The sequence below is a fragment of the Catharus ustulatus genome, chromosome 1 (assembly GCF_009819885.2).
Source record: "Catharus ustulatus isolate bCatUst1 chromosome 1, bCatUst1.pri.v2, whole genome shotgun sequence".
NCBI lineage: Eukaryota > Metazoa > Chordata > Aves > Passeriformes > Turdidae > Catharus > Catharus ustulatus.
The window spans coordinates 47,873,449-47,889,904 of NC_046221.1; the positions used below are offsets into that span (position 1 = coordinate 47,873,449).

The 16,456-nt window shown below is 36.0% G+C and overlaps 1 protein-coding gene across 7 annotated transcripts in view; it reads left to right on the forward strand.

Annotated features, from left to right (window-relative positions):
- The window catches only part of BBS9 (Bardet-Biedl syndrome 9), a 362,362-nt gene that overhangs the window by 21,056 nt on the left and 324,850 nt on the right, over positions 1 to 16,456 (forward strand). For all 7 annotated transcript variants that reach the window (XM_033076476.2, XM_033076468.2, XM_033076447.2 and 4 more), the window contains exons 6-9: positions 7,333 to 7,507; positions 11,050 to 11,134; positions 12,811 to 12,994; positions 14,183 to 14,312. In XM_033076476.2, coding sequence (XP_032932367.1) covers positions 7,333 to 7,507; positions 11,050 to 11,134; positions 12,811 to 12,994; positions 14,183 to 14,312 — 574 coding nt within the window. The remainder of the gene's footprint in view (positions 1 to 7,332; positions 7,508 to 11,049; positions 11,135 to 12,810; positions 12,995 to 14,182; positions 14,313 to 16,456) is intronic.

Consider the following 16,456-nt stretch of genomic DNA (forward strand, 5'->3'; position numbering starts at 1 on the left):
TACGAAGGCTGCACCCAACCTTCCCATCTCTAACCATACATTCTATGTTTATTAATAAAGGTCCAGCAGCACACCTTTCCTAGTTGGCTCCTTCACCACCAGTGCCAGAAAATTACTGTTTCCAAGAACCTCCTGGATTGTTTATGCCTCACTGTGTGATTCCTCCAGCAGATGTCCAGGTAGTTGAAGTCCTCCATGAGAACCGCAGCCTGTGACTGTGAGACTACTTCCAGCTGTCTATATAAAACCTCACCTGCTTCCTGCTCCCCCTCAGGGAGCCTGTAACAATCACCCATGACTGTGTCACCCTCAACAGTTTGCCCTTTAATCCTAACCCGTAAGCTCTTGATTCACTCATCATCCTCCCTGAGACGCAGTTTCATACATTGAAGTGCTTTGGGAAGTGCTTAGTAGCCATGAAACTTCTTTGTCTAAGGAGACTATAAAAGGAGAAGTAGGAGAAAAGATAGGGAATTTCACTGGGTTTTAACAGTGGGATCATGTAGTTCTGTTTAATTGTAAGTTTTCAGGTCTGTTTTAAATGGAATTTTAAAGTTGATAAATTTATAATGGTGACAAGATCTTACTGATAACTTTTGAAAGTACAAATAATATTGAAAAATAGGGCATGTATTCAACTTTAGCGTAACTCAGTGAAAGACCTGCTTGATTTTTGCTAAAAACATCCATGTGCCTGAACTATTCAGTCAAGTATTATTGAAGGGCAACTGATGACAGTATTTGTTTGTGGGAGATTTTCCAGTTCAGTAAGATGTTCTGTAAATATTTATATAATGTATGATAGGTATATAACTTCAGATGAGAGCTGAAGGGTTCACAAACTGGAATTTTTCCTAGTTGCTTTAGAAAAAGAACATGCCAGTGTTGTAATGCCTGTATGAATGCAAGGCTCCTAAAAGATTTCTTCAGCTGCTAGGGCCTGAAAAGTAGTTACTAAACAAGTTATGGCAACAAATAGAATTTAAGGAAAAGAATTTTACCATCCCTTCATGAATTGTCATTATTCAGTCTACATCCATGCATACCGCCATTTTAAAGATGTCCTCTATTTTTGCTGTCTATAATTAATCTTCTGCATTAGAAAAGATAACAACTTTGAGTGACAATGCTTTCACAGCTGCCTGAACATTTTTATTGAGAGTATTTCTTGCACTTTTTAATTGTAGAAGAAATTATTTGCTTAATATGGAAGTTGTAATAAATATTTTTTTTACTGTAATCTGTTTAGGGGAAAAGACTTGACCTGTCATGTGTGCACAGTGCCAAGTACTGTGCTTCTTTCAATAGGAATTTTAGTGTGTTGGATGTTGCAGCTATGATACTTTGGGATCTTTATACTGCGTGCTGGTCTATCCTACTCCTTTAATCATACCAGTGTTTTTCCTAAGGGTCCTTCCACCACCTGAGGCTGATATAAGATTTAAAGGCATCATTGCCAAGTAACAATTTAATTATGTCATTTTTTGTGGTAAGACAAAGGAGTATATCACATGTCTCTAAGGGATTAATAGTGTGAGTGAGGGTGGGTCGACCTCTGCAGGTATTTCAATAGTTCAAGATTTGCTTTCCATCCGAAATCGTCCTTATATTTTATGGCAGGCAGAAATCTACAAGAGTTTAGAATACAGTATGATGGGTGAGAGAAACAAGGAATTTATTATTTTTCTTGTGGCAGCTCTGACTCCATGCTTTACTACAACTTGACCAGGGAGGCTCCTTACAGAGAGTGCTGTTACAGAGAAAGCATCCCTTGTGTTGGGACTTATGAATATGTTTTGCTGCAAGGCTTTAATATTCAGAATGATTTAGGAAATAATTAAAGCTAACATCAGTAGAATAAGGACTTAGTATTTTCCTTAAACACTTTGTTTCTCTTAAAGTTCTTATCTTCTTACCCACTACTCTATTTTTATTTCCTTCCCTTCCTTTCCTTCACTGGATTGATTTGTCAATTCCATCAGAAAAGCACCTGGTCAATGTCAGCTGGAACACGTGTACACTTTGTGCATCATTTTGGGATCATTATAAATCCTCTTTGCTTGTGTTCAGGGTACTGGCAGACCAAGCTAGTAAATTCAGAGTTCTTTCTGAGTGTACACTGACACGTGCTTCCTGCACTGGTCTAGGGAACTAACGTAAAACTTGCCTTTTACTAGGCATACATTGTTTGAAGAACTGCTACAATAATTTTCAAATGGTTTTTCCATTTGTCAGACCTGATTTCTGAAGTTCTTTTCTCACGGTTGCCCCAGATCTACTTTGCTAAAAGAGCTACGCTCAGCAGCAAGTAGAATTTTCTGAAATAGATTTGAACTGGAGAAGCCTGTGTTCCCTATGCCATGAGAAGTTTCAGGGGCAAATTGCAATGTTAAGGGAAAAGGAAAAAGTGCTTGTTTCAAGTCAGGACAGGAACTTGTCTTCCTGTATGTGGGAATATAGTTTATGTGCATCACTTCACTGGTCACTTTTTTATCATATTAGGAAAGCATTTCCCATGTATCATTAAAGGGCTTTTGGGCTCCTAAGGGTGTTGTAAATGCCAGTTTATCTTTTATTTCATTGATGCCTCCTTCCACACGAAGCTTTTGTAGTGAGGCATTTGATTACCATTGAAGGCAGTCAGAGTACAGGAAATCATTAACATGCAAAAAAACTTGAGCTCCAAAATAATTAGAAGCTTATTTCAAAGAACTACCACCTACCTCTCACTTAATTTTTGCATTAGCTCAAAAATACATTGTGGCTTAAAAGTGTGATGTAAATATATTAATATCCTGAGTATATTTTTCATAACAAAGCTAGATGACAACAATAGCTAGACTTAAAAGTAGCACTTTCTGGCTAAGGGACATTCTTCTTAAGATACAAGCTGCTGAAACTATGTAGAGTACACTAAGTTATTCCATCTGATCTGCAGAAAACACTGTGGTTTATATTTTCACTTTATAAATATGTCACTGGTAAAGCTGAGTGGCTGCAATAAGCTTTTTTGAAACGGACATGTCTTGTTGAATGTTTGGAGGACTTGATTTCTCAAAGTAAAACATAAAAACACCATTCATTAGACACACATTAAAAACAACTGGCTGAAGAAAATAAGTTGACCTATAAAAAGCTGGAAAATAAGAGTTCATACACAATTTAGCTTTCTTTAATTGTGCTTTATGGTAATAGTTTGGATAACTGGAGTTTGATCCACTAATACAAGCTAGTTAAAATCCAAATTTGAAAATCAGCGAGTAGGAATAATGCAAATGCGATGAACAAAGTGGTGGGTATATTAAGAAGTGCTACTGTGCTTCTAAAAACCAAAAGAGTGATTGCTGATTCAGTCTCATGCCTCTGTTTCTTTAGACAGTGCAGTTCAGTACTGCAGTGTTCCTGGAGATCATTGGAGTGGTCTAGAGAACTTGTCATATTATGTCACATCATATTCAATTGTGTCACTACTGTTAAAACAGGAGAGATTTTAACAATGATATTTGCATTGTTTGGGGGTTGGGGATGGGTTTGGGGATTATGCATGCCAAAGATGAATGCTTCCATGTTTGGCAGGACTTGTAGCTTTATATATATTGCAGGAAGTTCTGTAGTTTTTCTCTTCATCACTTTCATGATGTTACGGAATTGGTAATAATAAGATTGATATTTATAATATAAACAAGAACAGAAGCTATTACTATTTGTTACTTAAGTAGTAATCTCAATGTTTGTAATAACTTTTACTTTTTTCTGTTATTTGAATTGTCATACGTCTACTAGATTATTGTTACTGTATGTGGTTCTGGAGCAGTGAAGGAGACAGTAACATGGCAGCTTTCTTTCAGGAGCAGGAAATAGCAATTTTATTCAAGGAAATCATGGGTTTAAATAATGTACATCGTGCAAAACAAAACCAGAGACAATTCATTGGGCAGAGGAGCAACACCTCTTTAGAAACATGCTCTGTGAAAAACAACACGTCCTCTAGCAGGTGTTTATCTATGTTATTGAATTCTCTGAAACCTTTCTCCTGGAAAAGAATGAGAACTGATAGTAGCCTGGGAAAAATCCTGGCTGGATTTTTCCTAGGTTCTGACACTTGCCCACAGATTATCACTTTGTATCAATTGTATCTGCTATAATTTTTATCAGAAGATAAAAATTAACAATTTAACTGTATCTATTAGACAAGCTTAAACCCTGAAGATTGTGGTCAGCAGTTGTCTAAAAGAGTTTTCTTACTAGCATCAGTATAATCAGGAGTACCTGAAATTTAATTCTATTACAAAACAAATAAGACTTCTGCGGTAGTAAAGGCATTAACTTTGCAAATAAATGTCTTTTACTTTTGATCTTATATCAAGCAATGTTTAGAACTTTTCAAAATGAAAGAGCAACATGGTAAACATCTAAACATATATAATATTGCTGTTGTTTTTTTCTATGACTTAAATTACTTTATTCACAGTTTTAATTTTTCTTTTTTTTTTCCCATGACTTTATATCTTTTGGTGGCAGAAAAGATGAAAACCAGGAAGCCTTAAAAAGCTACAAAGTACAAGTGTGTTCTACTACTGTGCCATTTAAAATTAAATATCAACCTGCTATCTGTAATTGGTTTGTCTTCAGGTTTCAGGTGCCAGGGAGTTCCCCTGAAGTTAGACATTGACAATTAAAGTTCAGGAAATACAGCTGTCAGACAGCTTCAGATTTCCTCTGTAGCACACTATTGATAATACAGTAATTCATAGGAGACTTTGGAAGTGGATTTGAAGATTGTCTATATCCAGACTTACCTGAAGGATTGCCTTCTTCATAAAAGTGTAAATTAGAAGTGGAACTGAACAGTTAGCTACTGTAAAGTGTTGAGAGGGTGTGCAGTGTGGCTGATGCTGAATGTGAACATATATGGTTTTGACGTAATAGAGCATGTGTGACCACAGCATGACTGTGATTACAAAGACACCTGGGTTATGAGGCAGTGTTTTCTTGCATGTCAAACAAAAATACCACAAGTTATTTGTAATAGCCAAATAACTATACTTTAAAATAACCACACCCAAGACAGTGTGGTGGCAACCAGTGGACTAGCACTTTTTACTAGATATCAGTGTTTGTGCTAGTTTTTGAGGGAACTTTTACTGGTTAATCATTATTTAATACAACTGGCTCACTCATACTCTTTCTAGACTGCATCAGCAGTGTGATGATGGTGTCATCAACTGTTAGGAAGTGTAAGCTGGGTATCATTAACATTGATAGTATACAGTATAAAACTTCTCAATTTTCCCTGCTGGTTCCTAGTCTTTCCTTATCAGGAGCATGTGATAGGACTAAATCCTGTGAAATTTCACAGCTTAGAGGAACATAAATCTGTAGAATACTGTAGATGCCTTGGAGTAGTTCAGAGATAAAAGAGAGAATGACTTCTTTGAATGATTCTTCACATCATTTAGTTGAATCGCACTTTCTGAGCAGGTTAGGCTAGAAGTTGCTCAGGATTGTATTCTGTTGTATTTTCTGCATGTCTATGGGAGAAGAGTTTACAACTTTTCTAGAAAATGGGCTATAGTGTTCGACAGCTTTCACAGTAAAAAACCAAACCAACAACAACAACAAAAAACAACAAAAAACCCTCCAACCTATGTTCAGATGGAATTTCATGTGATGTAGTTTGTTACTGCTTACTTTAGTCCTATATCAGTGGATGCCACAGAGAAGAGTCTGTGTTATTCTTGTCTTTCCACTAGAGACTGAAAGATCCAACTTTGCCTCAACCAAATGAACAACATGAATTGTACTTTCAAATGTCCTTCTTATCAAATGGTTGTTATTTGCAACGGGGTTTGTGATACATGTTATGAATTACATGCAGAATCTAGGAAAAAAGGATAGTGGTTCTTAGTTTTTAGAAGATGGGAAAATCTGAAAAAGATGAAGGAGGAGGGAGGGACCTCGCTGCTTTATCTTCTTTTTTTCCTTTTTTTTTTTTAAATTCTGTTTTTTCTGTTTTTACCCTAAGCTAAATTTTTATTGTGTATTTCAATCACAAGGACGAGTAATATGACATATTTTCTGGCCTTCTACACTACTATTTATTTTTAAGTAGTTAAAGTTTCTGTGAAGAATCATAGTGGAGATGAACAATGTTTTGCACTGTATGTTTGTTGCTTTTCAGATATTGAATATTTTTTTGACTTTTGTTACATTTATGGAACTATGAGAAAGAAATTTTAGTCTATTTTTGTTTTGCTTCACCGTCTTGTGTTAGAAAACTTTAAAGGATTGAGGGTGGAACTTAGTGAACAGACAATTTATTTGGGTCATTCATGCATACAGAATCATTCCTGAGAAAAAAAATAGTATTTTAATCACAGTGAATAGACATTTTGAATTACATTTGAATAGACAATAGACATTTGAATATTTCATTTAGTGTTTGCAAGGTAAGAGCTTATCTCTGAATCCAGGCGCATCTATCAGCTTCAGAAAGTGTTAGTCTTAATGGTATAGCTCTCTTTGAATGCCTAAAAAATATATTTTGTCAAAATTGTTACCCTTGCATATGAAGTTCATAATCGGCTTTGGATCTCAGAAATCTTCCCAATGAAACTTAGGATTTAGATTGGTGTACTTGAGGCATGAGAAGCCATGTCTTATGTCATGTCTTATGGCTGCTGAATAATGCATGAGGCTTGAAGTAATTTACTCCAAGCTGAATTTTTAAACAATTTGATATTTTTTAGACTTACTGATAATACAGAGTTGGATTTTGTTTGTTTTTTCTTTCCTTGAAGACAGAAAATGTGAATGTAAAACATGGAAGACATTGCCATTGTATTATTTTCACAAGAATACATATTTGTAGGACTTTCTGTTATGTTCCTTAAGTAGACTTGAAACAATAGAAATGGTTATTTCAAACTACAGTTGTTATGACTACTTGCAAGATATGGAAGCATTTAGGAACCAGAATAATTTGGTGTTTTGAGAATATTGAAATGTTTCTTTAAACTGAAATTGTAATAGTTACATGCTTAGGAATTTTGTTTTGAAATAAAATATCTTGCTGCTGCTTCTTTTTTAAAAATTTTTAAAAATATATTCTGAATGTTATTCAACCAACACAATCTAGTTTGTTTGTTTTAGAAAGTAAACTTTTATTGAGGTTGGAATATTTAGTGTTTTTCCTCATAGTAAATACTCCCATAAATGAAAATTTACTTTTGTTAGGATTACTTATGTGTACAATTTTACTCACAGTTTTAGTATTAAAACTACACAAATAACATTGCTTTGTTTCATTTGTGTTTCTGTTGCTTCCCTTAGGTCGAGATTTCATCTGCATACAATCCATGGATGGGATGCTCATGTTGTTTGAACAAGAAAGTTATGCTTTTGGCCGGTTTTTGCCTGGTTTTCTTCTGCCTGGTCCCTTGACTTACAGCTCTCGCACAGACTCTTTCATTACAGTGTCTTCTTGTCAGCGGGTTGAGAGTTACAAGTATGTGTTCATGTTCAGTAATTATAGTATACTTCAGTGGTATAATTTACTGGGTAACACATTGAGAGTAATCTTGTTTAATTTTTAATGCCTTTACTGGAGTTTCCAAAAGCAAGTAGTTGCAGGAAGGATGTTATATTTTGCTGAGTGATTACTGTGTCAGTACAGTCACAGAAGAAAGTGTGCTGTGAGTCCTGAGGACTTTATGGTCCTGTTTTATTTTTATAAAGGTAGTAAGTCTACTAGTTTATCAAGGCTCTGTTTCTCCCAAGTGCCAGGTTTTTTCCTTGCTTCAATTTAGTCTACTGTGTGCTTTCAGCATTGGAACACGGATGAAATTGTTGTGAGCTATTTTGGTTTGTGACCATATTAAATTTATGGTTCAACATTTAGAAAAATAGAACAATATGGAAAGTAAAGACTGCACAAGACATCTCCATTTCCTCCAAGCACAGGGACTATGTATGTTAGGCTTACCAGACACAAACCTAATAGAGAATAAGAAAGAGAATGTGAAAGATTTTGAAAGACAGACAAGGGAGCATTTCTTTTTACTTTGAAGGAGCAGCTTGAATCCATGGGGCTCTTTGAAGCAACCACCATGTTGGAAGTTTTTCAAGTATCCATCTGTTTAGAATCAGGTGGATGTTTGGGCAGTGGGACATTATGGTGGATGTCTGCTGTGGAATCTTTCTCAAACAAGACAGTTCTGTGTTGCAGACCCTTGTTCTATCAGGGTTATTGAATTTCTCTCCCTAGCAGTAAATTGGGATGAGGTGGTGTTTGGGACAGAGCTACTACCTATGATGACAAAAATCCTCACCCCTGAAATGGATGAAAACATGGCAGAACTGTCAGGCTTTACAGAGCAGTAGTTGTTCACAGTTCTAACCAACATCCAAAGAGGAGTGGGATGATATTGGAGCCAGTATTTCTTTAACATCTTCATCCTGGATAGAAGGACAGAATGCATGTTCTGAAATTCAAGGAAAATGTCAAAGTTTTGGAAGTGGCTAATATAAAAAGGTTAGATAGGGCTGCCATTCAGAGGAATCTCATGAGGCTGAAGGAATGTGCAAGTACGTTAAGGATTTTTTTTCAGAGGTAAAAATACGTATTAAATAAAATACACATTGCATGATAGATATTGCTTAAAATACATATTAAAGAAACTAAGAATGCCCATTTTTATAAATAATGCCGTGGGAATCTAATCCAGGGAATGTAAGTTGAACATGATGCTTTGTCACACTACCCTGTTCTGTCACCTGTAGCTCTCAAGCAATATTCTTTTTATTTTGCTGCTTAAGATTAATCTGGTGATAGATAGCATGTATTGCTTTCTTAAAACTGAACAAGATATATGTGTTGAAAGTAAAAGTAATTTAATAAAAAATTCATAATTTTTCAAAGAATTTATAATTAAAAATCTAATACAATATTAGAATGAAATTATAATATAATCTGTTAATGTTTTCAAGGAATAAAGAAACATTTCTTCCTTTAAAATTAACAGCTCATATGTTTAAATTATGTTCAAATTCTTGACCTTTACAAAAAAGTCACCACAATTATTCATCAGTCTATTGAATGTATTTAATAAAAAATACGACAGTTCTGTCTAGTATTTTTAGCAGAACAAGTTGCCAAACTTCAAATTATTCATCTTTGTATAGCTCTCACAGACCAATGGCTTCATTTGAAAGCTATTTTTACTGTGTTGATTCTGAATTCTTTCAAGATCTAAAAGCAAAGTGCCTCTTAGGTGCTTGATATACTGAATTGAAAGTTTGTGTTGGTCGTCTATATCTTGAGGTTTTTTTCATGAAAGACTATATGCAGGTAGCTGATACTTAAATATCAGTATGTATTACTATTTGATGTGAGCTTGATTTGAAACCTCCGTATTAGGTCTCTGATTGGTTGATAAAATGTTAAGGTACTTTCCAAGACTACCAGTAAAATATGGTGAAGAGAAAATTTCGTTAGGTCAGGATCCTTCTGGCTCCCTTCCAACTGAACTTATTCAGTGATTCTGTGAATCTGCAACTTCTCTTATAAATGTGTTAAGCTGAAAAAGGGAAGTAAATTCATTCATACAGAGGACAGTTAAAGACATCCTAGTTGTGTACTAAAACTAGCACTCTCCATATTATTCACTAGGTCATGCATTCACCTTAAACAATTAGCTTTCTTACTCCAAGTACATAGTCTGCTATTGTAAGTAAAACAATTTTAGAAACTAAAATCCTTCAGTAGCAAGCAGAGGGATTACTGGATAGTTGGAAGGGTTGGAAGGGACCTCTGGAGATCATCTAGTGCAAGCCCCCTGTCAAGACAAGGTCACCTTGAGCACATGACACAGTAATATCCAGGTAGACTGTGACTGTCTTGAGGGAGGGAGACTCCATGACTCCCCGGTCAGCCTGTTCCACTGCTGTGCCTCCCTCAATGCAAAGAAGTTTTTCTTCATGTTGAAGTGGAACTTCTTGTGTTTTAATATATGGCCATTATGCCTTGTCCTTTTGCTGCATCACAATACATGCATGAAATGTGAGGAGTATTGTTGTCATAATTTTGAATCTCCAACTTTCACAATGATGACAAATATGTACTGCTATTTTAGATTGAATTGGAATGTTCAGAATTCTGTTGGTTCTGATGGCACTCCATGACTTCAAGAATTAAATGCTATCTTTATGGATAAGTTTGTTGGGTCTTATTATTTTGTTTATTTCACTTATGTAGAAACCTTCAGTATTCCACGGGTTATCTATGTGCATACACAGGAAATGATGTAGATCAGTGAGTTATGATACCAGCACAAATTCAGGAAACTGTTACAGAAGAATAAATGAGGACACTGAGGATTGCATAGGTGTAAAGAGGACAGATAGTTGTGCAGAGCTTTTATGGCAGTTGACATAGTTTGTTCAAACATCTTAATTGCCAGTTTTTCTTGGTATCATTTGTTGGCAGTTAAAATAATAAAACCACCACAAACCTTCCAACTTTTGTTAAATGTACTACCTACTGATTCCAGGTTATTGTGGTCTCTTAGATTGGAGCCACTTAGTTTACTTAATGGAGGTGCTTGCAAGTTTCACTATTAGATAGAGCAGATTGTAATTCTGAGTGGTTTAGGAAGTTTTTTAAAAGCTTCATAAGAGCAAAAAAAAGTAATTTTAAAATTAGAATTCCAATTTCACAATTTGATAATTTATTTCTTGTATCTTTGTGGTCTGTACTTCCATCTGCTAATATTTAGACTGTTGAATTTATTTTAACGCCACATAAAATTTGACTTGAAATGCTTTTTTCAATTTCTACCTTTGCCCTTAACTGCTATCCTACACTGATACTAGTCTCAACATCTTTGCTGGTGGTAGACATTGCAGTAGGCTTTCTAACCATTCTTTTAGACTTTTTTTTTGCTGTGTATGTATACTTATGATAATTATATTTTATTTTTTACTTAATGCAGAGCTGTTAACTACAAAGATATAATTTTAAAAAAAATATTTTTGAACTACTTGTAACAGATACCAAGTGCTGGCATTTGCGACAGATGCTGATGAAAGACAAGACACAGAACAGCAAAAACTCAGTTCTGGAAAAAGACTTGTGGTAAAACCCATTTGTTTTACATACCCTGTATGAACACTGCACACATATTGAAATGACTGATGCTAAGTAATGAATTGAAACACTGTCTGCTGACAAAGCACTTGATCCGATTGCTGCTAAAGGCAATGGAAAGACTCCAGTAGACTTCAGTTAAGGTTTCTTTGGGCCTCAGTTATTTAAGACTGGGCCTTAAAACTTGCTGTTGTTCTAATGAGAAAAGAAAAATAACTGCAGTGGAAATAACTGTTTCCAAGGTCATCTTTGTAATACAGAACCTAGACTGTAGTAAAATAGATAAGTAGGTACACCTGAATTATTGCTCATGTTTTTAAATGAAGTTTGATTGTGACTTTGCATTGTAGAAAATTAATCTTATTCTCCTTGGGGCATCCTTCATGCTCAGAGAAAATTTCACAGTGAAATGTTTCCATAAATAGCGTCCTGAACTCTTTTTGTTAAAAATCCGTGGATTCAGTAGCCTTCTGGAGGTCCCTGTCACTAATTTGTTTATTATGTGAGCTGCCTCCTCTTAAAAGGAAGAGAATTTAATTCTTTGTGGTCCTGCAGTAGAGTTGCTTGCCTGCTAAATATACTGCATATATAAAATCATTATATTTCAGGTACAACAGTGAAATATTGGGAGAGAATCTTCCTTCCATGGGTTAATTGTAGAATTTTTCAAATACACATAGGCTGAATCCTACATTTGGAAGTAGGAGAAGACAATTTATAAATAAAAAACCTGGAGACCTTATCAGATATACTGCAAATGAATCAGTTTTTAAAAATTAATACTTGAAGCATGCGTGAAAACAAGTGTAATAAGCTGGGTTTTTCCCTTTAACTTTTAAAATGGCACTTCCAGTTTCATATGTCAGGTATGCCAGGATATTTGCTGACACATTTTATGCTCTTGAAGCAAAATAATTGATGCTATTTGTGTAGGAAGTGTTGACAGTTGAACTTTGATATATTTTTACTTCAAAATTCTAAATTTCTGTTTAACCAGCTTGGCAGAAGTCAAAAGCATTTTTAGTTGAAATTTCTCAGAGGAGCTGAAGAAACAAACCAATGAAATGTGTCAATAAGTTGTAGTATTGCCTAAAGACAGGTGAGGCAGGATTTCTAAGTAGTTGTCTATTATATCAATGTATGTCATTGGAGAAGTAAACTATGGCATGAGCATTCTCCAGATTAAAGGGTGTACATGAGTGACTGCAAGCATAAATATTGGCTTATATGCCTAAAATGTTTGTGTAGTTTTCCATTTACATGTATTGGTAGAATAAGTTGTCACCTTTTGCTTTCTCTCCTTGTCCTTAGTAATCAAAGGCATGTACAGAGGCAGATGAAAATAAGATCATTAATTAAAGTATAAAGCATCTCCATTTTTAATAGAATGTGTATTTTAAATTCTAAATGTACTTAACTGAACTACATAGCCAACAATTCATGACTATTTTAAAAAGAAGACGTTTTACTGCTTGAGTCACATTAAAGAAAGTTACTGACTACCCTCAGAATAAGAGGATAATTCTTATCCAAATAAAGATCTTGATTTTGCTTTTCTATCTATGTTAATGGTATGTAATTTGACTAGTTCTGTGCCTTCTCTAAGTCTTGTCTTTAATATGCAGATGTAACTTGATTTCTGGAACATGCTTTTTCTTTTGAAGGTGGATTGGATTTTAAACATCGGAGAGCAAGCACTGGATATATGTGTTGTGTCATTTAATCAAGGAGCTTCTTCTGTTTTTGTGCTTGGCGAGAGAAATTTCTTTTGCCTAAAGGATAATGGGCAAATACGATTCATGAAAAAGCTTGATTACAGTCCGAGTTGCTTCGTTCCTTACTGTTCAGGTTTGTAAAAGGAAGATTTAACTTTAGCTTGGTTACCACTGAATAAATATATTTTTATGAATAAGCAGGTTGGATGGGGCATTGTGGAACCTGATCTAGTGGAAGGTGTCCCTGCCCATGGCATTTAGGTTAGTTATTAGGAAGAAATTCTTTACTGTGAGGGTGACAGTGGAACAGGTTGCCCCAACACTGGCAGTGTTGAAAGCCAGGCTGGCTAAGGCCTTGAGTGACCTGGTCTAATGGGAGGCGTTTCTGCCCATGTTAGTGGTGGTTGGGACTAGATGATCTATAAGGTCCCTTCTAACCCAAGCTGTTCTATGTTTCTGTGAGTCTATGATCTGTAGAATAATAGAATTTGGAGCTCTCTTTTTTAACGAGTCAGGTATATTTTCAAATGTTACTTTTTGTGAAGTGTCATAATTTCTAGAATCAAAATATTTTTTTATCATCAAATTGAGGTACTTGTCTGGTGCCCAGGCTACTAAAGCAACAAACACAGAAGAATGATAGTGTTTGGAAGAGTAAACTAGTGTTTGAGGACCTTTTGATTTATGATGTCTTGATATTTACAGATTCTTAAAAATATCAAAGTGTGTTGTTAGTATATTGGTGGAAACAAGTTAGAATTATAGATTCTTAATACTTATTATTTTTTAATGTTTCAAAAAACTATCTGGTAAGTTTTTGACGGTATGTCTCCTTTTGAACTTAAAATATCATTTTAATCTCTAGAAATTTGATCTTGGCAATCTTCCCATTTTATACTTTCTGATTTGAATCATACTATAAATAAACCCTATTAATGCATAAGCATTTAATTGGTATTCACAACATAGTGAATAGTGTAAGTAGCAGATATTTAATCAATGTGTATTTTGTCATATCTTTCCTGGCATGCCAGTATGGCTATTGTGAGTCTTTGTCATGTTTTAAATTACCAAATATGGCTGGCCAGAACCTTATGAAATTGTGGTATGTATTGTGTAATATGCAATTGAAATTAGTATCCATAATTAATCACATATGTCCTTGGTTAGTGTCAGAGTGGTTTGCTAACTTTTGCTACTTTATGATAAATTAATTTATAACATCTAATGGCTTATAAATAAAACTATATATGCCTTAAAGAAAAGTACTGGCTTTTGAAAAATCCTTCATCCTAAAATTATTTTTTTAATCTTTGAACAGTGCGAGAAGGAACAATAAACACTTTAATTGCAAGCCACAGTAAAATATTGAATGTTTATCAAGATGTTACATTGAAATGGGCCACTCAACTTCCCTGCATTCCTGTATCGGTAAAAGTGGCGAATTTTCAGTAAGTAACTTATTAAAGTTTACTTTTTACTTAGATTAATCTCTGGGTGTGTATTTTGCTTCTATATCCTAACAAACAGTTTTGAGGTATGTAACAAATAAGCTGACTTTTAAAATGAAAATTCTAAGTTTTTTTCCTTTGTTTTGTAAAATGTTCGTTTCCTTAATGAGTATAGTAGAACAATGTTAGAATTACTGTATTGTGCTTTAGGTTTTCTGGCTTTTTTAGTGAAGTTTGAACCTGGAATCTCATAACTCCAGCCCAGTAGCTTCTTTTTGAAATTAATGAAAACAGTGTTTGTGCAATTTGGCAAGGTCCTTCCCTGAGACAGGAAGATAGGGAATCTCACTGAAAATCTGTTCTTCATTAAGCATTTAAGAGCATATGCATTCCAGAGATGATTTGTTGAAATGGATTATTAAAATCCAGTGTAAAATTATGGAAATTAAGGAACTGTTTAAATTGCTGAGGGCTGCACTGCAAGAGACCAAAACTTTTTGTAAAAGAAGTGTAGGACAGATCAGTCAGGGAAAACTGATTGGGTGGGGGATTGGGCGAAGAGATTGTAGGACGTGCTTATAACTTGTGCTGTGACTGTCACCAAAATAAGGAAGCTACAGAAAGGTTCAGCTAGTGTTTTTATACAATCCAGTTTATGCCTGTACTATGTGTGCCCCAATAACTGAGCAGGGTGCTAGTTGCCCAGTGCCTGTGACCATAGGGGATGCAGTAGGAGTGTTCCTGTCATGTAAATCTTCTGATCTTCAGCAGGCTGATGGCTGCTGGGCCAACATACACTGGGTGGCTAAACATTTGATCATAAGCCAAGCATTTTACCTCTAAACAAATGGAAAGAGAACATCTGACTAACTACAGTAATTTCACGACCATAAGGGGCACCGGACTATAAGGCACACCCCCTGGGAGTTGGCAAATCTCACAACTTTGTAGATCATATAAGGTGCACCAGACTATAAGGCGCACTTTTTTTTTGCAGCGAGGAGCCGCGTGGCGCGCAACAAAGTAATAAATTACTGGCAGGTGCTCAATTTGCAAACATTTTTCAAAGATTGGTGTAACCTTTAAACGCAGCCCCAGGCACCCTCCCTGTGCAGCGGGCCCTGGCACTCCCGCCCACCCCTGGCACCGGCTGGCCCAGCTCACGGCTCCCGACTCCCACCACGCGACCGCACTGTGTCCCGGCTTCCCCGCAATAATTAATTGCAATAATACTTACAAAGTAAATGGAACATCCTGCAACAGTTGTCTCTACAATTCATAAACCTTTGTTTGTATTTTCTCCTTGGTGTGATGTCTGTTACTTCTAATGTATGACTCTAGCTTGCTGGATAAGAAAATTACTATTAGAAGCTATTTTATGCAAAACCCTTGGGGCAGGAGTAGTGTTTGCCTCACAAAAGCAACTTGTGATTCCAGTGCAGGCGCCTCCTTACAATTTATGAATTGATTTTTCCTCTTAAAATAACGTGTTATACAGTATTTCTCTATTGCAACACCAATATGTAGAAAAAGATAATAATATACTACAACATTTGAGATTAAATTCAAGTACAAACTGTTTGATTTGCATCACATTTGTAGAAACATGGAAATAAAAATAGAATCAAGGAGAAGTGGTTACAGTAAATTCACGACTATAAGGTGCACCCTTTTGACTAAAATTTTCCCTCGAACCTGGAAGTGCGCCTTATAGTCTGGTGCGCCTTATCTGATGGACAAAGTTGTGACATTTACCACCCCGGAAGTGTGAGCTGCAAGCCGAGCCAGGACACGCGGGAGGTGCAACCGCCACGTGGGGAGAGAGCCGGGACCCGCGGGAGGCGCGGCCACCGCGCAGGAGCAGAGACCCGCCGGGAACTGCAGCCGAGGTGGGGAGCCGGGAACTGCTGGGACCTGCAGCCACGGGGAGGGACCCGGAATGCCTGTGGTTCGGGATTGCCTTGGTTCAGGGCTGCTCGCCCGCGGCTGGGCATCTGGTGTGGTCGCCCTTCTCAGCATGTCCTCTGGTATTGTTCTGTCTCTGTAGTCTCCTGGGAACTGCTTTTCATTTACTCAACAGAAGACGTGCTAATGAGTATTGCACTCAGCATCTCTAAGCACCTAATTAGCAGGATTAGATAACA